General features: G+C 40.0%; 1 protein-coding gene across 4 annotated transcripts in view; it reads left to right on the top strand.

The window, feature by feature from the left end:
• NOL4 (nucleolar protein 4) overlaps positions 1–24,866 on the top strand; it is a 203,645-nt gene that overhangs the window by 133,931 nt on the left and 44,848 nt on the right. For 2 of the 4 annotated variants that reach the window (XM_068396611.1, XM_068396610.1), the window contains exons 7-8: positions 19,360–19,539; positions 20,279–20,470. In XM_068396611.1, the coding sequence (XP_068252712.1) occupies positions 19,360–19,539; positions 20,279–20,470 (372 nt within the window). The remainder of the gene's footprint in view (positions 1–19,359; positions 19,540–20,278; positions 20,471–24,866) is intronic. The other 2 variants (XM_068396614.1, XM_068396613.1) reach the window with 1 other exon arrangement.

Below are 24,866 nucleotides of genomic sequence, written 5' to 3'. Positions count from 1 at the left end.
TCACACTGGCCTTGTGTCATATTTGCCAACACTGTACAGTACTCCTATTCCATCCTAAATTAGCAAAGGGACTCTGTTGCCTTTCACGTAGTCATCTGGTTCCCTTTCAGATTCTCTTGCCCGTCCATATAGGCTCCTTTCTTGACAGTTAAGTTGGTACAAACTGCAGTTAATTCCACTCACTTTGATGCTGTAGTCTTTTTTTTATATTCATGAGGACAGGAGACCATCATTTGGCCTCTGAACATCTTTAAATGTGTCTCAAAACGTGGCCCTGGCCTTGCAGAGTTGGAATGGATACAGACATTAATTTGCTGATTGGATCATTAGTTGAAGTAAGTAATGAGCATGTAGCCAAAACTGAGAGAACTGCAGGATGATGAGACTGTAGAAGTGTCAGAATGTCTGAAGCTGTATACTGGTGTGATTACTTCTGCTTAATTATGAAAAAAGTCAAAATAATTGTTCAAATCACTGAAGCATTGGACTTTAAATCTAGATTTTCAATTTACGTACAAAATATGAGTGTGCATGTGCATCTGTGTACTTGTGTCAAGCAAGTTATTCGACTTCCTCCTTAAATATGACTGCTTGCCATACAATCCTTGTTTCACAGTGCTGGTATATATAGCTTGCTTGGCTGAGTGCTCTCCCGATTGCTAAATTTATGTCCTGCTTAATAGGCCTATGTATTTTCCATGTGTTTCTGGCAAGTGCTTTTGACAGTGTGCCTTTATACACACCTTTAAATTACAGATTCTTTTTCTAGCAGCCCATTTTCTAAAACTTATATGCTTCAGCCACCAGAGCTATATAAATAATGTTGACACCAACAGATCCTGCGGTAGCTTACACATACCACCCATTGGTGTTACAGCAGCTGGGCACTATGTTTACAATTCACAGTGTTTTGGGCAAGTGTTAACTGAAACATGTAACATAGAAAACAGATGAAAAAATTAAGAGTTTTAAAAATTTAAATAGGGAGGAATAAACAGAGCTGAGAGCAAAAATCAACATCTGCTTGTGCTCCATCTCACAGAATCACATAATCACAGAATCACAGAATCACAGAATGGTTAAGGGTTGGAAGGGACTTCTGGCGATCATCTAGTCCAACCCCCTACCAAAGCAGGTTCACCTAGAGTATGTTGCACAGGGTCGCGTCCAGGAGGGTTTTGAACATCTCCAGAGAAGGAGACTCCACAACCTCCCTGGGCAGCCTGTTCCAGTGCTCTGCCACCCTCAAAGTAAAGAAGTTCCTCCTCATATTCAGATGGAACTTCCCATGTTTCAGCTTGTGCCCATTGCCCCTTGTCCTGTCACTGGGCACCACTGAGAAGAGTGTGGCCCCCTCCTCTTGCCACCCACCCCTAAGGTATTTGTAAGTGTTGATAAGATCCCCTCTCAGTCTTCTCTTCTCCAAGCTGAACAGACCCAGCTCTCTCAGCCTCTCCTCATAAGAGAGATGCTCCAGTCCTCTGATCATCTTTGTAGCCCTTCGCTGGACTCTCTTTAGTAATTCCTTATCTTTCTTGAACTGGGGGGCCCAGAACTGGACACAGGACTCCTGATATGGCCTCACCAGGGCCATGTAGAGGGGCAGGATAACCTCCCTTGACCTGTTGGCCGCACTCTTCCTAATGTACCCCAGGATATCATTGGCCTTCCTGGCCACAAGGGCACATTGCTGGCTCATGGTGAACTTGTTGTCCACCAGAACACCCAGGTCCTTCTCTGCAGAGCTGCTCTCCAGCAGATCAGCCCCCAACGTGTAGTGGTGCATGGGGTTATTCCTCCCAAGGTGCAGGACTCTACACTTGCCTTTGTTGAACTTCCTGAGGTTCCTCTCTGCCCAGCTCTCCAGCCTGTCCAGATCTCGCTGAATGGCAGCACAGCATTCTGGTGTATCGGCCACCCCTCCCAGTTTTGTGTCATCAGCAAATTTGCTGAGTGTACACTCTGTTCCTTCATCCAGGTCATTGATGAATAAGTTAAACAGGACCGGACCCAGTACTGACCCCTGGGGAACACCACTAGCCACAGGCTTCCAACTAGACTGAGCACCGCTGATCACAACCCTCTGGGCTCTGTTGGTCAGCTAGTTCTCGATCCACCTCAATGTGCACTCATCTAAGCCACACTTCTTGAGCTTTCCTATGAGGATGTTATGGGAGACAATGTCAAAAGCCTTGCTGAAGTCAAGGTAGATAACATCCACTGCTCTCCCCTCATCAATCCAGCCAGTCATGTCTTCATAAAAGGCTATCAGATTGGTCAAGCATGGTTTCCCCTTGGTGAATCCATGCTGACTACTTCTGATGACCTTCTCCACATGCTTAGAGATGGCATCCAGAATGAGTTGCTCCATCACCCTTCCAGGGATGGAGGTGAGGCTGACCAGGCTGTAGTTGCCTGGGTCCTCCTTCTTACCCTTTTTAGAGACTGGAGTGACATTGGCCTTCCTCCAGTCCTCAGGAACCTCTCCTGTTCTCCATGACCTTTCAAAGATGATAGAGAGTGGCTGGGCAATAACATCTGCCAGTTCCCTCAACACTCGTGGATGCATCCCATTGGGGCCCATAGATTTGTGGGTGTCCAGTTTCTCTAAATGATCTCTGACTTGATCCTCCTCAACCAAGGGAAAGTCTTTCTTTCTCCAGACTTTCTCTTGTTCCTTCCAGGGTCTGGGATTCTTGAGGGCTGGCCTTAGTAGTAAAGACTGTGGCAAAGAAGGCATTCAGTAACTCTGCTTTCTCTGCATCCTTCGTCACCAGGGCACCCTCCTCATTCAGCAGCGGGCCCGTGTTTTCCCTAGTCTTCCTTTTGCTGCTGATCTCTTGCAGTGCTCTGTGAAGTCCTTCTGCTGTAGGTCAGAGGCTGGGTGTGCAATAGCCTCCCTCTTCCTTCCTTCTTCTTTGAAATAGCTTTGTCACCAGGACATGAAATTTCCAGTGCTGTGCAGTCATTTCAGGCCCTCACTTAAACTGCCCGTTCATCCTAATTGGCGTAAATGACTTTTTATATTATTATCTCCTGTCTCCTGTGTTGTTGGGAGCTCTTCCTTACAATCAGCCTTACAAGTTAATCCAAGTCAACTATGTTGTGACCTGCTATGTGGTTAATATTGAGAGAATTCAGCTTGAAAAGTGGATCCACTCTGTTTGGTGGTCTTCTCTTCATACAGTATTATCCCAGCAGATGATCTCACAAATTTCCATATCTCTTCTTAAACTTGTGCCACAGCAGAAGTTTCCCTTGTTGCCTCTGCTACAATATATGAAGGCAAAAGCCAACAGAGGAGTCAGAAAAGCTGCCCATACAAAATCCAGTTCAGAGTCTGAATTTTACGTTACCACTGCCTTAGTTTGGTGATCTTTTCTTGGCATTGTTCATTTCAGCAAAAAAAGGCTCAGAAAGGCAATTTATTGACTAGAACAAGTGGTGGGATTGGCAAGAATAGAAGACAGTCCCTATCTGGTCTTGGGAGCACACATTTCAGGTCATTGCTTTACCTTTAAGAAAGTATCAAAAGGGGGAAAAATTCTGTAACTGTGGAGAAACCAGTGCAATGTTATGGAGACTTTATTTTGGCAAATAGCATGCAAGATGAAATTATTAGTATTTTCACAGAGCAGATTTGCTGTAGAATTTATTGAAAATGGGACTAGATTGGATGCAATAGTACTTTTATATGGTACTTTTGAAGAAGCTATTCCGAAATTTTTCTAAGTAGAGAACAAGGAAGTAAATGATCCTGCGTGAAGCAGTTCAAGAGCAAGACTGGCAGCAGAGCACTGAAGGGAACTATTTCTGCAAATGGCATGTCAGTACTTAGAGCAGATTTGATCACCAGCATTGTTGGAGAGCGGCAAGAGCAAGGCTCCTCCGTAAGGGAAGGCAATCAGGGAGCTGAGGGTGGCCATGACCCAAGGGCAGTGCCCTCTTTGATGCAGGCATAGCCCTACAGCACCCCACAGCATCCCACAGCCTTCAGGGCAGGGCTGCTGGCAGTAGCAGGTCCCATTGACAGCCTGGTGACCCACAAGCAGGAGGGGGTGGGCAGGTCCCAGCTCAGTGCAGGTAGGGCAGGCAGCAAGCCAGGAGTAGCCTGGGACAGCACTGGCCCCACTTGCCCACGGCATAGCTCAGCTTCAATGGGACTCCTGGGAAGAGGCACAGAGGTGGAGGTCCCAGGAGAGGTGGCCAGAAAACATAAGGCCTAATGGTGCACTGAAGGTCCTGACGAGAGTGTGGATTAATGACAGAAAATGTAAGAGGGTTTTAATTGGCAGTGGTAAAAAATTAAGTGTTAGCTTCAGAGACCATCCCTATCTCACAGGGGAGGACTTGTATTAACTCTGCAAGGGCAAATTTCCATGGGCTGTGCTCAGGCTACAGCCAGCTGTCTTAAGCAGTAGAGATGTTTACTTCTGTCTTTGGTGGAAATGCAGAATCCAAGATATGGGAAAGCAAAAGGGCAGCATTTAATTTCAAAAATTAATGGGCCTCACTAATCCTACCCTAAAGCCTTTCATCCTTCCAGAAAAACCATGTTCTTACCTTGAATTAGTTAATTGAGGGCAGTGCAGTTTTCAGTGATCAGATCAAGTGAAGCACTAACCAAGGTAAACCATTTTTGGTGCACAAAGTTAAGGCATAAAGAGTGTTTCCATAGCTCCAGTTACTTAAAGCCTGTGAAACATGAGCTCTGCAAAACATAGGGCAGCAAAGCCTTAAGTCTGGTCCCCTGATCCTCCTGTCAGCTGTAGATCTTCAGAGATGTACCAAACCATGGATTTGCCTGTGGTCGTTAGGACTGACCAGTGCTGCTTTTTTTTTAGGATCAAATAATCATTAAAAAAATACAAAAACACATTGTAGAAACATTGCTCAAGAAGTGTCAGGTTGGAGGCTGATTTGTATGCACAGAAAGGATAGAAAAAAAAGAGAAAATAAATAGGCTTCAGGTTTCTTTCAAGGCTTTTTATAAAACAGCTACCGAATTACTGACCTTGGAAGGAGTGAGTGTAGTCCACAAAGCAAAACCAAGTGATGTAGCATTCTCTCTTGAGAAGAGTTTTCCAACACGTCAACAGTTTGCTATAGGATCATATCATAGAATCATAGAATGGTTTGGGTTGGAAGGGACCTTAAAGATCATCTAGTTCCAACCGCCCTGCCACAGGTAGGGACACCTTCCCATTAGACCAGGTTGTTCAAAGCCTCATCCAGCCTGGCCTTAAACACAGCCATGGAGGGGGCATCCACAACTTCTCTGGGCAACCTGTTCCAGTGTCTCACCACCCTCACAGGAAAGAATTTCTTCCTAAGATCTAATCTTAATCTACCCTCTTTCAGTTTAAAACCATTCCCCCTTGTCCTGTCACTACTGTCCTTGTAAAAAGTCCCTCTCCCGCATTCCTGTAGGCCCCCTTCAGATACTGGAAGGCTGCTCTAAGGTCTTCCCGGAGCCTTCTGTTCTCCAGGCTGAACAGCCTCAACTCTCTCAGCCACTCTTCATAGGAGAGGTGCTCCAGCCCTCTGATCGTCTTCGTGGCCCTCCTCTGGACTCGCTCCAACAGCTCCATGTCCTTCTTATGTTGGGGGCCCCAGAGCTGGACACAGTACTCTAGGTGGGGGTCTCACGAGAGCGGAGTAGAGGGGCAGAATCACCTCCCTCAACCTGCTGGCCACGCTGCTTTTGATGCAGCCCAGGATATGGTTGGCCTTCTGGGCTGCAAGCGCAGATTGCGGGCTCATGTTGAGCTTCTTGTCAACCATCACCCCCAAGTCCTTCTCCTCAGGGCTGCTCTCAATCCATTCTCCGCCCAGCCTGTATTTGTGCTTGGGATTGCCCCGACCCATGTGCAGGACCTTGCACTTGGCCTTGTTGAACTTCATGCAGTTCACACAGGCCCAGCTCTCAAGCCTGTCAAGGTCCCTCTGGATGGCATCCCTTCCCTCCAGCGTGTTGACTGCACTGCACAGCTTTGTGTCGTCGGCAAACTTGCTGAGGACGCACTCAATCCCACTGTCCATGTCGCTGACGAAGATGTTAAACAGGACCGGTCCCAATACAGACCCCTGAGGAATGCCACTCATCACGGGTGTCCACTTGGATATCAAGCCATTGACCGTAACTGTTTGAGCACAACCATCCAGCCAATTCCTTATCCACCAAGTGGTCCATCCGTCAAGTCCATGTCTCTCCGATTTAGAGACAAGGATGTCGTGCAGGACAGTATCAAATGCTTTGCACGAGTCCAGGTAGGTGACATCAGTTGCTCTTCCCATATCCACCAGCACTGTAACCCCGTCATAGAAGCCCACCACATTTTTCAGGCACAATTTGCCTTAGTGAAGCCATGTTGGCTTTTATGGTGTGTGTGCAATTATGCTATATTTGCTTCTTAATTTTAACAAGATGATAAATAAGGATTATTCGCTTGTTTAAGATTTTAACATGAATGTATTAGAAATATTTTGGGAGTGGTGGTAGGGGAAATAATTCTTGTGGTTAGTTTTCAATGAGAAACCTTTGTCAAGGAGTAGTGAGGGATCAGAACAGAAGCTTCTCCAGGTCTTTGACATCTTGCAACTGGATGATTTTGCTCCATCTTCTTTGCAAGGTGAGAGTAAACCTGTGAGACCCCAGTGATATTTTTTGTAATTCCACTTTTGGCAAAGCATCATGAAGAGGAAGGTTAAAAAAAAATAGCTTCCTTCACCCTCCCTCTGGAATTCATCTGAGGGATGACTTGCAGGGAATTCTGTTGCAAATCAAGAAGTCTGAGGTGGTAAAACGTGTGTGATCTGGCAAAAAAGGTTGTAAGCTCGTCTGTAGTTTTCTCACACTGATAACACTATTAAGGAGAATAGTTTGTGTATCTTTTTCCCTGACTTTTGAAAGGCTGAGTAGTAAATGTTAGAAATTTTGCTTTCAGTTTATAAACTTGTATTTTTGTGGTTTTAAAGAAAGCTAGGGTTGTCCTAAAACTCATGTGGAACTTTGATTAAGCATATCATGCAGAATTTATTAGCAATTAAAATCTACTTGATGGTGCATTTGTTCACACATAATGCCTTAAGAGCAGGGCCTTGGAAGGTGGTGCGTTAAAAGGAACAGTGATGTGCGCAGGCATATTGCTTCATACATTAGTTAAACTCTCATAGGCTTGTTAAATAAAAGGGGCTAATGGGAAAGTTGCTACTGGGAATCTCTTTAAGAACATCACCTTATCAAATAATTTTCATGAAAGTTCTTTCATGCCTTCAACAGATTTTGTATAACCATCACTTTATATTTCTTGCCTTCAGTCAAGCTGTGTGGTTAAATTATTTCAAACAAATAAAAAAAATATTATCTCCCAGCCTTATTCAGTATTGTGAACTACATAATAATGCCACAGAACATATTCATACTCGTACATATATCCAGAAAAATAATAGTGCATGCTCAAAGTGCTATGGAAGTGGCTAATAAATATGAGATTCTTCTCTGTATGGATACCTCCTGCACACCACTTTGAAATTCATTCTACCTAAAGCAAGAATTTGCAAAATATTTGTTAAATCTTTTCAAAATATGACTTTCCATAAAAATACATTTAGATGCAAAGTGTTAGAGATTTTATGCCAGACTCTTACTGTTTTACTCATGTCCCAGCTAAATGTTTTTTAAAATCTTGGTTACAAGGAAAGTTTTATCCAGAAAAAAATACCGGTTTGCTGTCCATATGGTGTAGTTTATTCTATCAATGTGAAAAGATGTTTGATGTGGAGCTAATCATTGTCTTGATTTTGTCTCCTAGGAAGTTTTTTATGCTCTGCCCCTGCTTAACCTTTGAAACTATTGACCAGTTTCAATCTAATTTGATAAGTTAGGAATCCTGACAATGTTGAGGTGCTACAAGTTCTGTGAAAATCTGCATTTGACTCAAGTAGAAAGATCCAGGTTACTGCCTTCACGACAGCCTTTCATTTTGAGAGGCAGAAGCTGCTTGGGCAATGAGTACTCTCCCAGCCCTCAACAAGCCACGAACTCTTGCCCTGTAAGAAGTGGGAGAGTTGTGGAGTGAAATGGAGAAGGCATTCCGGTGAGGACTTGGGGATCTAGGACATAAGTCAATAGGATGTCAGGTTTCTTCAGTTCTACTTTTTTAAGATAAACCTGTTTAAGTATAATATACTGGATATTTCTGTATAGGAATCACTGAGCAGGTTGCTCCTTTACAGGACTCATAGAAATGAGCTATGATTGCCAGAGTGAGTCACATCCCTGTATTTAGTTTGTTGCTTATGGCATTGTTGAAAGCGCTTACTGTATAGAAAATTCAATAGACTGAACCCATATCATCACATTCATTTAAAAACAGTAGTACTGGAGCTGCAAAATTTCTTGACAAGACTGAAAAGGTGATATTTACCAGAGAAATACAATTTCTATATAATTTAATTGCCTGCATGATGCTACTCTCTAATAATGGAAAACAAAGGTATTAGTGTCCTATGCCACATGTGAACAGATACTTGTGTTCAAATAGAGCCCTACTGTAGGAGTCATAGGCCCAGGGGCTACAAAAGGAAATCCTGTTGTATTTACTTTGTTGACTGGAAGATTAATAGGTAGTTTAGCATGTTGTAATGGAAAGAAAAATAGACAAAGCAACGTTACAAACTTAATTACAGACAATTAATCATTGCTGGTTTATAAATTCTGGCATTGCAAATAGTATATATATCTTTAAAAACTACACTGGTACAGATGTGTTTCAGGAAACCTTCTATCTTGGGTCTATTTTCTGAGTCATAAAGTTTTCATCTGTGTTTTAGAAAATCTACCTGTAATCCCCTAGCTAGAAAATAAATACACTGTAGCCTATTCAGAACCCCTACAAATTCCTTCTGGTGAGCTGAATCACAGTTTCTTTGCAAAATCTTACATTTAGAGACTCATAGCTCCTAATGTCCGGTGTCTAGATAACCAGCTGAGATGCTTTCTAGATGCACATCAGGGGATCTTAAAAACTCTTGCGTGCAAAAATCAGTAAGACAAGCAGAGCAGATGAGTTTGTTTTCTGTTTTGCGCAGCTACCTTTAAATCCGCAGAATGCAGACTGTACCCTGAACCTTAGCACACACACTGTTGACTTAATCGATCATAAGGAACCAGTAAAGATCTTGGGATAAAAACTCTTGATTTCTTGGTACATAGATAACAGTGCAAATCCTGGCAGCTAAACCAGCTTCAGATATATGGGTGCTTTTTCAACCCCACATGACCTTCTGCTCTATGTAATCAGCTCTGGGCTGTTCCTGGTGCAGCTTACTAGGCAAAAAGCAAGTTTCATGCAGGAAAGTTTTCAGAGAGCTGCAGGGATGCCAGCACCAGCTGATGATGCTGGATGCATGCAGCAGATCTGGCACACTGAGGGCAAGACTGCACAGATAGTGCATGTGCAAAAGAGATCATTCTACTGAGGTTCATTGAATCAGGTTACTCACTAGGGAAGGGGAACTTTACTGAAGTTATACTTGCCTTTCAGTTTTTAAAATTAATTCCGACTTACTGGTTTCCTGGTCTGTGGCCTGGTTGCACAACAGAGCAGAGTAAATGCCACTTCCAGTGACAATGACAGGGAGTGTTCACAGAAAATTCTTCTGTCCCTCGCATTTGGTGCATCTTGTATTTGGGTTTAGTAAAATGCAACAGATGAGGGTTACGTTACCCATTCATACTCCAAAAGGATCTCTTAGCCTGTAGATCACAGCATGGCATGTCTTGAACTCAGGTAGAGCTCTGTGAAAGAGGAGAATGGGTGAGCACACAGTGTAGGCAGTTGCACCATGAGAGGGGGGCCACTTTCTTAAACTAGACATATGGATGCTTTATTTTTATTTTTAAAAATGTATTCTATTTTGTTTTCCTCTTTGTTCTTTCAATTTCATCTATGGAAGCTAAGGATAAAGTAGTAGTCATATAACATAAGAAACCAAATAGAAACGGACACAAACTTTTAAAGCTTTAGGCCAGTTCAGATCTGGATATGAACTTTTCAGCTAATTCTCTTCATGCGATAAGCTGACTTAATATAGGATCAAATCCCTTTCCCCTGAATTTGGGGGGCAGGGCGGGGAGGACATTAAATCATTTGGGTTGGAGGAAGATACAAAGTAGTTTTTATAGTTGTTCACTGCTCCATAGTCAGGCATTGAGTTGTGGTATCAATATGAGAAAGTGCAGTGCCTGCTCTGATTTATTCAATTTTTCTGGTATATTTCTAGCTGGTTTTCCTTCCAGAACTCTTCCTTTACAACAATGTGGATTGAATGTGTTTTTTGGAGGAAGTGGAGTTTTGCCAAATAGGATTTTCTAGTCTACTAGGGGAATTCTCCATTGCTGGATGGTGATAAGTGTTGAGCCTTGTACACTGATTTAGTAAGCTAAAGTGAATGCATGTAACAAAGTGGTCCCTAGAATTTACAACTGAAAATATCTCTCCTAAGAGAAGTAAAAAAAATTGTTTGTTGTAAATGAGTTTCAGATTTTACAGACCTGGTCTATTAGATCACCTTGGAAACTTCTGTGCTGCTTGATGGCTGCATGGTTCCCTCTAACTGAGCTCTAAGTACCAATGTGACAGAAACTTTTTGCAGTAAACAAAGATTATGCAACTGCAAGAAATTACAGACAGTACTAGACCATGGAGTCAAGTTTGAAAGTGCAATTTCCTTTCCAAACAGCATCTGTTCTGGGAGCTTACACTGTGCCATGCTATCCTGGAGGAAGCTGGATGATTCTCTTCTCACAAGTCTGAGAGTTTAACAGGCTGCATATAAAAACCCAGGGCTCATTTATAACAGGGCCACCCAAAACTTCTAGCTCACTTTTTTATCAAATATATATTAATATTTGTACAAGTTACAAAGTGCTGTACCATCCTGAGCAGGCAAGCTTATGGATTACAATGAGAGTTTCTACTTTCTTCAGGACGGTACCATGAAAGCTATGACCCAATAGAGATACCTAATGATATTGGTAGGGATTTAGGAGGCTACTGTGATCTCTCTGATTCTTCTGGAGAAGAGCACTTGCTCTTCAACACAACTGTGTTTTTTTGCTAGAAGCTTCAGGACTGAACTTCAGGAGAGCAGACTTTGGCCTCTTCAGGGACCTGCTTGATAGAGTCCCTTGGGATAAAGCCCTGGAGGGAAGAGGGGCCCAAGAAAGCTGATTAGTATTCAAGGACCACCTCCTCCAGGCTCAGGAACGATGCATCCGGACAAAGAGGAAGGCAGGCAAAAATGCCGGGAGGCCTGCATGGATGAACAAGGAGCTCCTTGATAACCTCAGGCACAAAAAGGAAGCCTACAGAGGGTGGAAGCAAGGGCAGGTAGCCTGGGAGGAATACAGGGAAATAGTCTGAGCAGCCAGGGAGCACGTTTGGAAAACTAAAGCCCTGATAGAATTACATCTGGCCAGGGATGTCAAGGACAACAAGAAATGCTTCTATAGGTATGTCAGTGATAAAAGGAAGACTAGGAAAAATGTGGGCCCTTATGGAAGGAAATGGGAGACCTGGTTACCCAGAATATGGAGAAGGCTGAGGTACTCAACGATTTTTTTGCCTCATTCTTCACCGGCAAGTGCTCTAGCCTCACCACCCAAGTCACAGAAGGCAGAGGCAGGGACTGGAAGGATGAAGAACCACCCACTGTAGGAGAAGATCAGGTTCGAGACCATCTAAGGAAAATATCTTGGGATATTTTCTAACAGTGGGGGTAGCACTGTTGGCCAGTAAACGGGCTCTTTGAAGGATAGATCGAGTTTTGTCAGGGGTTCTGCTGTTTCCTTGCAGGAAAGTTCCTATGAAACTTGACTGTTTGTTGTACCCCTGCTGACATGCTCAGTTATGTCTTACTCTTCTGTCACTTAGATAAGGACAGGCTGCAAAGAGAGGAGTGAGAGTCTTGAGGCTTGCATTGTGATTGTCATTGTGATATTCAGGTTCATATAGGTCTTCTCCATCTTAGTTACTTCCTAAATGTGTTGCGTACATTAGAGGTTTCATTCTCAATTGAAATAGAAAAAGAAGAAATTAATACCCCTATGTTTTTGCAAAATAGTTTGTAGCTCTTACCAGCCAGTTGTCTAACAATTGACCAAAGAATTGGTGGTCAAAAATGCTCACTACCTACCTGTAAAGTGAACCTCAGTAGTCACTGAAGTATATTTCATATGAAAAATGTTCTCTAATCCCCATATAAACTGTTGCTATTTCATTTAAAAAAGAAAACAAAAAAGAAAAAACCTCGAGGAATGGAAGGCTGTGGAATCTGGGTGGAAACTGTAAAGGTTCTTGACAAAAGGTCAACATTTCACCAAAAATTAGAAATGGTAGTTTTCCAATAGACGTTTTTGATTGACGCATTTTGACAAAAGCACAAGAACTACACGGGGCACTCCCAGGCTCTTGGCTTCACAGATCTATGGTAGTACCTGCGAACTATGCTAATACTGTCCTTAGGAGACCACTCATGAAGTTCCCTTACCTTTGATAATAAGTTAGGTTTTCTTTTTTAGTAAGGTAGGCTCTTACAAAAGTATAACATCGTCACTCAGATCTTCTGGTTTGATTTTGGGTGTACTGTAGGAAATGTTTAAATCCGCTATTGGATCACGGTTTGCAGAAATCCGGAAGTTTGTGATGAAGCTTTCCTATGAGGCAGCCTCTGTTTCTCAAATTCACAGAATCTCTGTCAGATCCTTTTAAAGCTTCAAAATAGTGGTGTATGATGCCAAAAAAATCACAAGCTTTTATTTGAGTCTGTCACCATTTAACTCTGACTTTTCAGCTCCCACAAAGGACATTGTATTTTTGCCAAAAAACGCAGCAGCCACATTTTGCAATATGACCGGTTATTGGGGGTTATATAACTAGCGTTTTTTAGTATTTGGTTGAAAATACCTGTCTTCCTACATCAGTGACAGGAGTTCTAGAAGTCATTAATAAAACAACTATGTAAAATAAAAGCTGTGAGAAGTAGGCAAGTCTCCTGCTCTGTTAAATCGGATCTGCCCTGGTACTCTTGACATTGGTGGGCTGGAGAGGTTTGGACATGCTTATTCTGGTCCTCCAAGAATGCTCCCACTCCAGAATGGCTGGGGAAGGAGCAGGAGCCTTCCTGAAGCTGCTTAATCAGGTAAGAAGAGATTGGTTGTGGGCAAATTAGAAAGAAACCTTCAACTATTGCCTCTAAATATACTTCATTCTTCTACTTGAGTGAGAATTCTCAGTTGCCTCTCTTTTTTTACTCTCTACTTGATTTCTGAGGTTATTTCTATTAGGGTCAAGTGATGTATTTCAATAATGTCGGTCAATACCAGTGGGGATAGACCTGGAGTAGACTATATTTTAGCTAAAAGGAGGAAATATACCACAGGAAGATGTGTTTCAGGGGTCTTTCAATTATTTCTTATCTTTCAATTATCCAAGCTTCTATCTATCCAGATAAATCCTACTGGAATGAAAGTGTCTGGGTAATTTACAGTTTACTCTACTTATTGCTAATAAATGTGCTTCTGGTGAAAGGAATGTGGTAAGCAAACAGATAATATGATATAGACTGGCTAATTACCGAGAAAGAATTAGTATGTAGTCTTAGGAACAGTCACTGTTCTCTCAGTGACTACTGTAAAAACAATGATTCTGGAGAAAAGACCATGTCAACGATCATTCAGGAAAAAAATATTTTTATTTCTTAATTCCTATTGTAAATAACTGAACAGTTGTCTTTCTGGACCTCACATTGTTAACACAGAGCAAACAGAAATGTTCTTTTAATATTTCAGTGTAATACAAGTTTTGCGTAAAAATGTCTTATACAATCTACTCCACAACACTTTACATGTTAGATAACACTTTTATAGAGTCAGACCTATGAAACCCTAGATTTCGTCTCTCCATTCTTCCAGTAAGAGTGCTGTTATCCTCATGTTCCAAATAATAGAAGAATTATACACAATGACACCTTCCCATTATCAAGGGTGAAATTTTATGAAGGAGCTGGAAAGGCCAATTGTGGTGTAACAAGGGGAGCAAACTGGTCATAGTCAGATGCAAAGATACGGGTAAGATGTGTAAGATGAGCAAATGTGTGACAAGTTTATAAAAATGAGGTTAATTGGATCTTGAAATAAATGGTGAGATGATGGAATTGTATCTGAGACTTCACAGTCTTTTCTGTAATGAGAAAAAAAATGATGGGCAGTAAAGTTCCACAGACATGACAGTATGAAGGTTTAAAGGGGCCATGTAAAGAGGATAATAACAGTAAAGTCTGGAAGAGAGAAAAGACATAGGATTTAAGAGGGATTGTAGAAAAAATGGCTTATTAATGAAAAATAATAGAGAGTTGGACTTGTATCTATAAAAACTGAAAGAGGATTGCTTAGGATAATAGCTCAACCTTAGTTTTCCAGTTATGCCTCCTGCTTTACTGTTTGAATTGAGGAGAAAATAGGAATGTTTGAATTCATAGTTTCACCTCTTTTAATACCAAAAGGGGACATATATGCCAAATGTATTTTATGTTTTCTAATGTGTTATTTATATTACATATGTTATAGTTTTAAAGTAAAAAAAAAACCACTACCTTCTGTAGGCAAGTTCCGTGCAATATGGAAAACTCACAGTTTGTGCAGGAAAGAAAGTGGAACTGTAAGAATCCAATATTAATTTCAAATATAATTTTAAGGGGAAGATATACGACATAAATTTTCCCTTAACCTTACAGGCTTAACTTTTTAATTTTGTTTGTATGTCAAATAAAATGCACACTTCTTATTCACAGTCAGTTCACTGAAAACCACTGTGTTACGCTTTTTTTGAAAACTTCGTCATATGTAGAATCAGGTAAAAATGTAAATGTGAAACAAAATAAAATAAAATTCTAATTTAATTGACAATTCTGGAAAAAAAAAGTCTTCAGAGCAATCAAAACTGGTGTCATCCGTATATTCCAGTCCCTTTCTGTATCATAGGAATGGTTTCTATAAAAACGTGTATATAGAATGCTCTCTTCTCCAGGTACACCTGTCCTCCATTGCAATATGTGGTAGATAGTTGAAAAAGAAATAGGCTTAGTACTCTTTATGAAAGTCAGAGGTGGGTGTTAAGAATACTTTAATAATTCTGAAGACAGTGAAACACTGATGCAGATTGTCTGGAGGATGCATGGCATCTCTGTCACTGGAAGTCTTACGATAACAACCAGACGAACAGTGGTCAGGAATGACCTTCTGACCTTGTTCTGTGGCAGCAAGATGAACTAGATGACACTGTGATGTCTTCCCAGGTCTTTTATTGTCTGATTTGTCACTTATCACACTTCAGGTGACTTTTGGTGCTGACTTGTAGTGTATTGGAAAAATGTTGATATTTACAAGCTCCTGAAAGCAGGTCATTAAGCAAGAACCCTTACTTTCATTTTTGTAAAGCAGAAGTGTCTAATACTTATTATTGCAAGAAAGAGATTAAAATAATGAACTCAGAACCTTCAGAAAAGGGCAAGGACTAAGTGGCCAGAATATATCTATCAATATCTCAGTATTTTTAAGACAACTTTATAATCATCTAAATGTTTGGGGGAGGCAACACTCTTCCCCTTAGCTTCGGCCTTATTTGTTCTCCTTGAATAATTCCTCATTTTACATGGCTGTCACTTTCTTTTCCAACCCATGTTTGTTAAGCACAAAGGTTTCACCTGTGGAACATCTTGTGTCTACTAATGCTTCCACCCCATGATTGCTTTAATCTCACATTGCTGTCAAGAGATGTGCATGCTCCCTCTATCCCTTCCATGTTCACACTCCCCTGTGAACCCAAAGGTTTGTGCTTTCAGGTGAGCTGGAGCCAAGAACGGAAGAATTTCTTCTCAGAAAGGGTTATTAGACATTGGAGTGGGCTGCCCCGGGAGGTGGTGGAGTCACCATCTCTGGATATGTTTAAAAAAAGACTGGACATGGCACTTAGTGCCATGGTCTAGTTGACATGGTGGTGTCAGGGCAATGGTTGGACTCGATGATCCCAGAGGTCTCTTCCAACCTGATTGATTCTGTGATTCTGTGATCCTAGTCTTAAACAGACTGGCAAAAGAAAACAAATCAAAACATTTTAACCAGGATCACTTCTCCAGTCTAATTCACTGCAGGACCATAAAAATGTATGTGACAAGGGGTGTATAGGAATCTGAATGAGCAGATTCCTGTCTGGCAAAGGTGGGAACAGTCTTTTGAAAGGACACTACAAGACCTAAAACTGGGGAATGTGTACTAAGGAAAAGTTGTCCTCTGCTGTCCTACTCCGTGTTTATTTAGCACTGCAGCTACTAATAGAGTACCAAAACAAAATGCTTATCAGCTTTTGCACAACTTCTGAGTCAACACAAGCGAAACAGTCTGTCCCTTCTCTGACTCAATATTCATCTGTGTAGAAATACAAAAAGGTAGAAATTTTATTCTTAACTGAGCTTTTGAACCTCTTCCCTCAGTTTGCTGATGCAACAGCTAGGAAAAAAAACACCTTTTTTTTTTTCCTGCTACTGTACACAATCTTCAAATCCATGATGCATAAATATGGATTCCTGCCATGCAACTTTCTCAGAGTATGTTGTTCTCCACGGTTCATTTAAGATGCTGAAGTTGTTCTTGAAATAAATATTTTGGAGAAGACATTGGACAAGGCTCTCTATGCAATGTTTTCTTTAAAAAAAATTGCATTTTTGAGAGACGTGGCTAGTCCATTTTGCCCTGAATTTCTTTCCTTCACAAAAGCAAATCACAATCCTGGTGCATAATTTGTGGTCTTGGCATCCAGCCCAAACATATGTACATACTGAAATCAGTTTTGCATCTGTTTAACTTTATGCACATGAGTAGTCTAATTGGATTTAGTCTGATGAAGTTATTCATGTGAAATCAAGTGTTTGCAGAACAAGGGTTTGAGACAGTAGGGTTCTTCAGGGCAGTAGCTTCTGCTTACTACAGCTTTATATGGCACCTAGCACATGAAATGGCTTTTTGATTATCTAGAAGCCCTCTGGATGCTGTATAGCTGTAGTACGAGGTGAAACAAAGAAGTAGAAAACAAGTCTTGCGGTCTAGGTCAGATCTTCTACTACATAGCACTTGGACACAATTACAATAACTAACAATTAATTAATTGTAACATTCTTCTTTAAAAATTTTCATCTGGGAATCTCTTCAGGATCAAGGAAAATCACGCTGCTTATTCCTTCATAACAGGCTACCAGGCTGCAGCTGTTGGCCTTCTGGTAGCCATTGGCAATGTTAAATACTGTTGCTTATATATGCTAGACACTCTGATAAGTTATAGCCATCATGTCCGATCGGGATGAGACCATGTTCTTCTGGAGCCTCATAATTCAATGGATTCAACACCTCCTGCAAGGAAAAGTTATCTGAATGGGCAGCAATGTAGATGTTCATTATCTTCCCAGAACAAAATATCAATGTGTCAAGAAAAGGAACAAGTTTTTTTGTTGGTCTTCCAAGTCTTATCTTCCCATGCCATCTCACGTCTGCCATCCTGAACTCTGGCTAATTTCTTGCGTCGCAACTGTGCAGTGATAGGCTGTAGGAAGAGGTGATGCTGAGCTTGCTACTTGATGAAGGTGTTTGTGTCCAGAGGCTGGCTCTTCTGTTTTCTTTTGATGTTTTCTCATTCTCCCTACGTCCGCTATAAGGGTCTAGGGAATGGAGAGTGGTCTAGAGAGTGAAGAGACTCAAGAAAGGGGATGAGAGAGACTGCAAGATCTGATGTTAGGAACATTAGGGATTAAAAAGTGGAACTCCAGGGGATCTGTACTGTGAGAATACAGTCTGGGGAGAATAGATAAAAAAGGAAGGCTTGAAGTATGAGTACTGTTAAGGGACGGCAAGGGAATGAACGGGAGTGACTGCAAAACCGATGGTGTACAGAGGACCAACATAAAATGGAGATGAAAATAGGGAAAGAAAAAAAGAAGTTGGAGTAAGAATATAAAGCAAGAAGTATTCCTTAAAGATGAATGGTTTTTTTGGCCTTTCCCTCCTACCTCACTGCCCAGCTACATTCTGTGATAGGTGAAAACACCCCTGAAATAAAGACACTTTTAGGAGGCTCAGAATGTAGCTCAAGGCATGTGATTTTAAGTATTTGAAATGTATTTTTGATTGAGGCATTATGCTCCTGACTTTTGGTGACATTTAGGCAGGAGGCACCTGAGAAAAACATGTATGTGAAGTTCATTGTGTAGCACCTGATTCAGGACTCTCTGAAGTTAATAGACTACAATACACTTTGAAGCAAGAGAGGAAAATATTGAAATATTACAGGACCAAAATATTGTAGAAGTAGAATTGTGCTTTGAATTACCTAAATGTGAATCTGATGGCTGTGGTGAAGATGCTGTCTGATAGTTTTGTGTGACTGGGGGAAAGTTTGATCTTAAAGCGTTAAGTTGTATAAGGTTTTTTATTACTGATGTCTTTTTATGGTCTGCAGTTTGAAGTGTATGCAGGGGAAACAGGTAACTGAAGTCTTGATACTGCAAGGAAAAATGGACAGTATTGACTTTTGGTAACTGAAAACTGTTTGGTCCTACAAGTGGATGTGCTTTAATGAGATGGTCATCTGATTTATCCAGCAAGCTAAATGTTCTGCTGAGGGAAAAACTCTGAATGTTGATATGCAAATAGAAAATGGTTTTACTATGTGATTCTCAGAAGAGCATTCAAAATGTTAACAAATGTACACAGCTCTAATTCATTCTGGGGTTTTGCAAGTGTAACTAGGACATAATCATGTCCAAGTTTTGAATAACATATTGCAGCTCTTGATAATATTTCATACTGATTGGATTAATATCAATGTTTCCTACTTAAATCCTATTTGCCTTAAAATGTGTAATTTTTAATCCTTTAGAGTTTTGTGCAAATCAACTGCTCCTTATTTAACTCTTGGCTAATAAAAAGACATTCATATTTGTAAGAAACTTCTGTATGTAGTACTTAAACAAGGCTGTATGACAAAGATCTCATGTTAACTGTAATTATCATAGGTAATACATTTGTTAATTGATTTACTGGATTTGCAGCTGCTCACATTTTTTTAAAGTACTGAAATGAATATTATTGTGAGTTGTTTGCTCCTACAAGGATTATGAGCACTTTATGTTGAACAAAGAATAAAAAGAAATAATTGAATTCTTTAAATATTTATAAAGCATTTTTGCTGAGTAGACCTTATTTCCATGGTGAATTTTTACAAACATATTCTTTTTGTCTATTTTCAGTCACCTGCACATAGCTATTCAAGCTATGACTCTGGCAAGAATGAGAGTGTAGGCAGAGGTGCTGAAGATTTGTCTCTGAATCGAGGAGATGAGGATGAGGATGACCATGATGAGCAGGAAGATCCTGAGAAGGTTAATGAATCAGATGGGGTAGAAGCTGAGCGACTGAAAGCTTTTAACGTAAGTCCTCTTGCACTAGTTGTCTTGTTTACTTCTACTGTTCCTTTTACATTGTTATTTATGGGTAAGTTTGACAATATTAAAGGCACTTAAATTTAATTTGCGGGATTTATTTCAATCATTCTTTTAATACACATTAAACTCTTGCCAACAGACGACAGATTTACTGTGTTTTATTTAGAATTTCAAGGCAGAGTGCCATCTTTACCAGTGAGGAAAACAAAGCTTTGTTTTGTATGTGTGCATGTGCGCCTGTGTGTGTGGATGTGGATGTGTGTATGTGCATGTTCACCCATTGAATGGAAAGGGGCTGTAGCTAGTTTATCAGAAGACCATTCCAGTGGTCAGCTGCATTCCCACTGTCTGTAATTATGCATGAACACAAGGAATTGTTCAAACAAAGAAACAGTGAGATTTAGTTCGATAAAATGGTTAGCAATCACGTCTTATTGTTAATAATGAAACTTAAGTAGTGCCTATTTTCACAATCTGTTCTGGTTTATCTCACAAGTTCTGTATCCTATGGGCTATTCTTTTCTTGTCTTTTTTTTTTTTTTAATTGGGCCCCCCCCCCAAATTACCCTTTAAAGAACTGTTTGCTTAATATTTCTGGCTTCCCATTACAAAGCTCTTCAGTGGATAGAAAAAATGTCTTCCTATCAGTAATCAAGACAGGAAGCTAGGAAGAGAAGAGAGCCACCCTCCAAACCCATCTCCTCTGTCTCCCTCTTGCCAACAGATGTTTGTCAGGCTGTTTGTAGATGAAAACTTGGACCGAATGGTCCCAATCTCTAAGCAGCCCAAAGAAAAGATCCAGGCTATCATTGACTCATGCAGGCGACAATTCCCTGAGTATCAAGAGCGTGCCAGAAAACGCATACGTACTTACCTCAAGTCCTGCAGGCGGATGAAAAGAAGTGGTTTTGAGATGGTGAGTTTTGATTTAAAACCCAGCCCTAGTTTCCATCAAAACCCCATATGTAAATCCATGGCACTATTTTGTTTTCATCTTAGTGTCTTTTTTTGTTTGTTTATTTTTTGGTAATACCAGGTCAGAGGTTTCTTTTTCCCTCCTTCATTCTTCCTGAATTTATTCCCTTTGTTCGCTTGTTTAAAAATGCTTTGAGACACTAGAGTTCATGAGAAGAACTATTATGGATGCTTAGGAAAAGAAGAACAAAGCAAGGCGTAAGGAGGGAAAACAAATGATGGCATATATAGTGACTTATTTCCTACTTTAGGTTACAGTTAGAGATTTTTGCCTGGAAAAGTCTTGCAGTAAGATAGATTTTTCTTTAAAATGCCTCTGCTAACTGGATTTCTGTGAGCTCTGTAAAAATTAGATCCTGCTAGAGAAATGCTATGCCCAAACAAATGCCCAGTGTAGTAACATCACACTGGCAATGGGTTTTTTCTTGTACATTTTAGCCTATTACCTATTAGTAAAAGTTACTCCTTTGAAATCTTTCAGTTGACATATAGGTGTGCAAAACACATTAAATGGTTTTAAAACACAGACATCAAGCTTACAGTTTGAGCATCCCAGTGGTTTAGTAATTGTGATTGAACCAAAGATCATGAAAGCTATGATGGTATAAAACTGTCAGTGTTTTCAGCCATTAATATTTTAGTAGCAAAAAAATGGGTAAATAATAAGTCTTCTCTCCAATTGGCAGCTTCATTATCTCTAAAAAACTTTTATATTTCCAAACCCCAGGAAAGTCGGAAGAAACTAGGTAGCTACACACCTTGTTTGATGTGTCTTAGCTATCTCTCTGGCCTTTAGGTGACAATAAAATCACCTCATCATTACAAATAGATGTCATTTAGTGATTAAACATATCATTATTTTTTTTTTAACGAATCATCTGCAAACCCATTGATTACATTAAAAAATTACTGGAAATGATTGAATTTTACTGTTTCTCTCTTTCTCTCTGTCTTTCTCTTTCCTGCAGTCTCTGCAGAATACTTACGATTTCCATGTTGTTTAAGATGTCACCTGACAGTTTTAAGAACAAAATATCAGGTTTATTTGTAGGGTAAGACCACTATTGGATAACACAAAAAGCAAAGACAGAAACTAAATTTTTATGTGTTTGTGATTCTAATCGCCTGCATGTTTTTATTATTTAAAACGTTGGGATAACACTGTTTCTGAACAACGGAAACACAGATGAAGAGAGACAGGTAGAATAAAGGACATCTGTACAGATAAAAGTGCCAAAGATTGACTGTTGGTGTACATGTCAGATCGTATAGCCTTCCAAAATAAAAGAAGGAAAAACACAAAGTAAATAAGTTCTACGATACACTAAGTAGCATCAAATTGCATCTACTCACTCTGGCTGAAAATAATCCAGCAATGTCAAGTTCAGCTTTCATGGTGCCAAAAATTTTTATTTTGCTGTACTTTCAATGGAAAATACTTACAAAATTAGCCGATGCTAGCGAGTCTCCTCACTGTTCCAATTTATGGCCTCATTACTGTCATTATTCACACTGATGAGCAGTTATGTAAACTGGCTCATTTTTTTGTCATCTGAAAGACTTGCACAACTGTTTTGCAATATGAATAAGGGGCTTACAGTCTGACTCATTAGAGCTAGGTTGGCTTGATTTCAGTGCACATTTGCAAATGTTACTTGCATATCAATAAAGGTTGCAGGATCAAATTTATTCCTGGGAGGGGAAAAGGAGCAGAGATTACCAGGAACATAATCCAAATATGCAGTCTTCATAGTTTAGAAATATTCCCTGTTTTTACAATGTTCCTTGACAGTTTATGATGGGCTTTATTTCTTATTAAACAAACAAATTACCCTCTAAAATATTGACTTTGCTGCCCATGAATGGAAGTGACAAGGCACTGGAGCTCATGCCAAAGATTTCAGCCCTCTTGGGCTTGAAGAGAAATCTGTCCTGCTTGCCCATGCACAGGTAGGAAAATAAGCCAAAGACTATCCAAAGTCTTTGTAGGAGCTCCCATTAACTTCCTAAGAGAATAAGTGGTGTTTTATGTTTATGTCTTGAATAATTCTGAAATGTAGTATGTGTCCATTTGTTATTTTTAATTATTTTCTGATTTCTAAATTACTGTATCAGCATCTCCTGATTATAAGCAGTTTTTAAAAATACTACCATGGACAGAGGCACTTGACTGTATGATTATTTTAAATGTACTTGCCATTTTGACAGTGGAAAAGAATCACTTTGTCTGGATAATAACCTTTGTTCAAAACAGTCATGAAAGGACATGTTGGTGTTGATTTGAATCAGGTGCTACTCTCAAATATAGCAACACAGGATAATGATCTCTTCAGGAGCAATAGTGCTACCGTTGTTATATTAAATAGGATGCCAGATAATAATCTCCACAGGAGACCCCTTTTGCTATAGGCATATTAAACACAAGTTTTTCATTTTGTTCAGGTTCAGAATGCTACATTTTGAGCATCTAGTTGCAAGAGAAAAAGAGAATAATCTCATATATGGCAAATAACCGTTCAGGCTGTGTGGAACAGTGCAGCTATCTACAGCGTCATATTGAAAGTGAAGAGAAAATGTAAACACTAAGTTAAATTAGTGTAAGACTGCATGATAAAGATGAAAAAGCATGCCTGAAGCCTGCTTCTGTCAGTTATTTGCCATCTATAATCCAAATGACAGTTCTTGCTGCATGATAGGCCAGTTCTAGCTCTGAGGCTATGGGAAAGGCTCAGTCTCATGAGTGTTCATATTGTTAATTAACATGTTTCTTAGTATTAATATTTTTAAGAGATTGCTTATAGTCATTCTGCTTCTAATTTTGACAGATAGTTGTCTGTGGACTCCAAGGCAGCTTGCATAGCTTCTTGCTACAAATATTCCTTTGAGGAGTTCCCTTTCTATGTTGGAAATACTTCCCTCATTTGACTGTTCATCTTGTAATTGTGCCACTTTCATTTTCATTCTGACACAAGCATATTCTTCAACCAAGGCACTGTCAAAGTTTTTCTCATTAATTGTAAGATTGTTTTTCTCCTCCCATTGTCTCTTGCCTATGGACTATTGAGAATGTTCTCTTACTAAATTCGATGATCTTGCTCAGAATCTTTCATTGGGTGGAAAGTTTGTCAAGTCCTGAAATCACTGGCTTTTGCATGGGATCTCTAGGTTGTACTTCCACCTACGCTATGCTGTAGCACTTCTTTGTGAACTTCTTAAAGTTCTTGATGTTCTTAAAGAAATTATTTCTTTTTCTCTTCATTAGCCCATAAGCAAAAGAAAAAAATATATTACTGCCTCTTTCTCAAGGACTGATATTAATGAGAATTCCTTTATATACATTGTGTTTAGTGACCTATGTATGCTATACAAAAGGAATTTTCTCTCTGAAAATTCCTGACCTGTGAAATTTCTCTCTGACCTGTTTCACTAATATTTTTTAAATCCATCCTTTAGACTTGTCCCAGCCTCTGTATTTATAGGAAACTGTCAATTAAAAAAAGATAGTAGACAGCTGCTGAGGATATGTGGTATCTATTTATTTTGTTACAGTCCAGAAAAATTTCAAGTGTTAGAAATGATCAAATGGGGTTGAATCGACTTAATAATTACATTGTCTTACTATTTGCTTTCTCCCATCTTCGTGGTCTCCTATCATCAGTCTCACTGCATTCAGTTTGAAACTACACCTTACAGTATCTTTTCACAGTTATGCCATTTTTTCTGTGTGCATCCCAATGCAAGAGCAAGGTCTTAAACTCTCATTCACAAAGAGATTCTTCCTTTTGTTTAAACAAAAGGAAACCCTCCTTCCTAGGCACTACTGTAATACAAAGCAATAGTATCAAAGAGCAAAGTGTTCTTACGTATTGGAGAGAAAAGGCGCATCATAAATGCTTTCCATTGTCTGAAGACAAGTTTGGATGTGTCAGAGAGGAAGTGTCACAGTATGCCCGAAGACGGTTCCTCAGTTAGATCCCAGCGTTGTTCATCCCAGCTGCTTCTGTCCTATTGCCAGCCTCAATAACAAATAGCTAAGCTCTATATCTTTCACTACTTCTGTCATTTGGTTGGGCCAATTGGCTGTAAGAGGTGTTTTAACGATTTGCAACTGTGCACATGTTGATCAAGGTGTTTTAAATGTGTCTAGTGGCTTGGAGTGCTTCTATATTGCAATTGAGCGACTTCAGTGGGGACTGGTTTTCAGAAAGGGGTATACGTTTTCTGAAATCTGCCTCGTTAAGATTTCTCGGGATAGATATCTAGCCTCTGATTTTAAGTTTTAGCTTTAGAGAGAGGAAGCTTTCATTATTTACTGAATTTAGTGCTGAATACTTCAG

This window comes from Nyctibius grandis, chromosome 3, assembly GCF_013368605.1.
Source record: "Nyctibius grandis isolate bNycGra1 chromosome 3, bNycGra1.pri, whole genome shotgun sequence".
NCBI lineage: Eukaryota > Metazoa > Chordata > Aves > Nyctibiiformes > Nyctibiidae > Nyctibius > Nyctibius grandis.
This window is presented reverse-complemented; position numbering and strand designations above follow the sequence as displayed.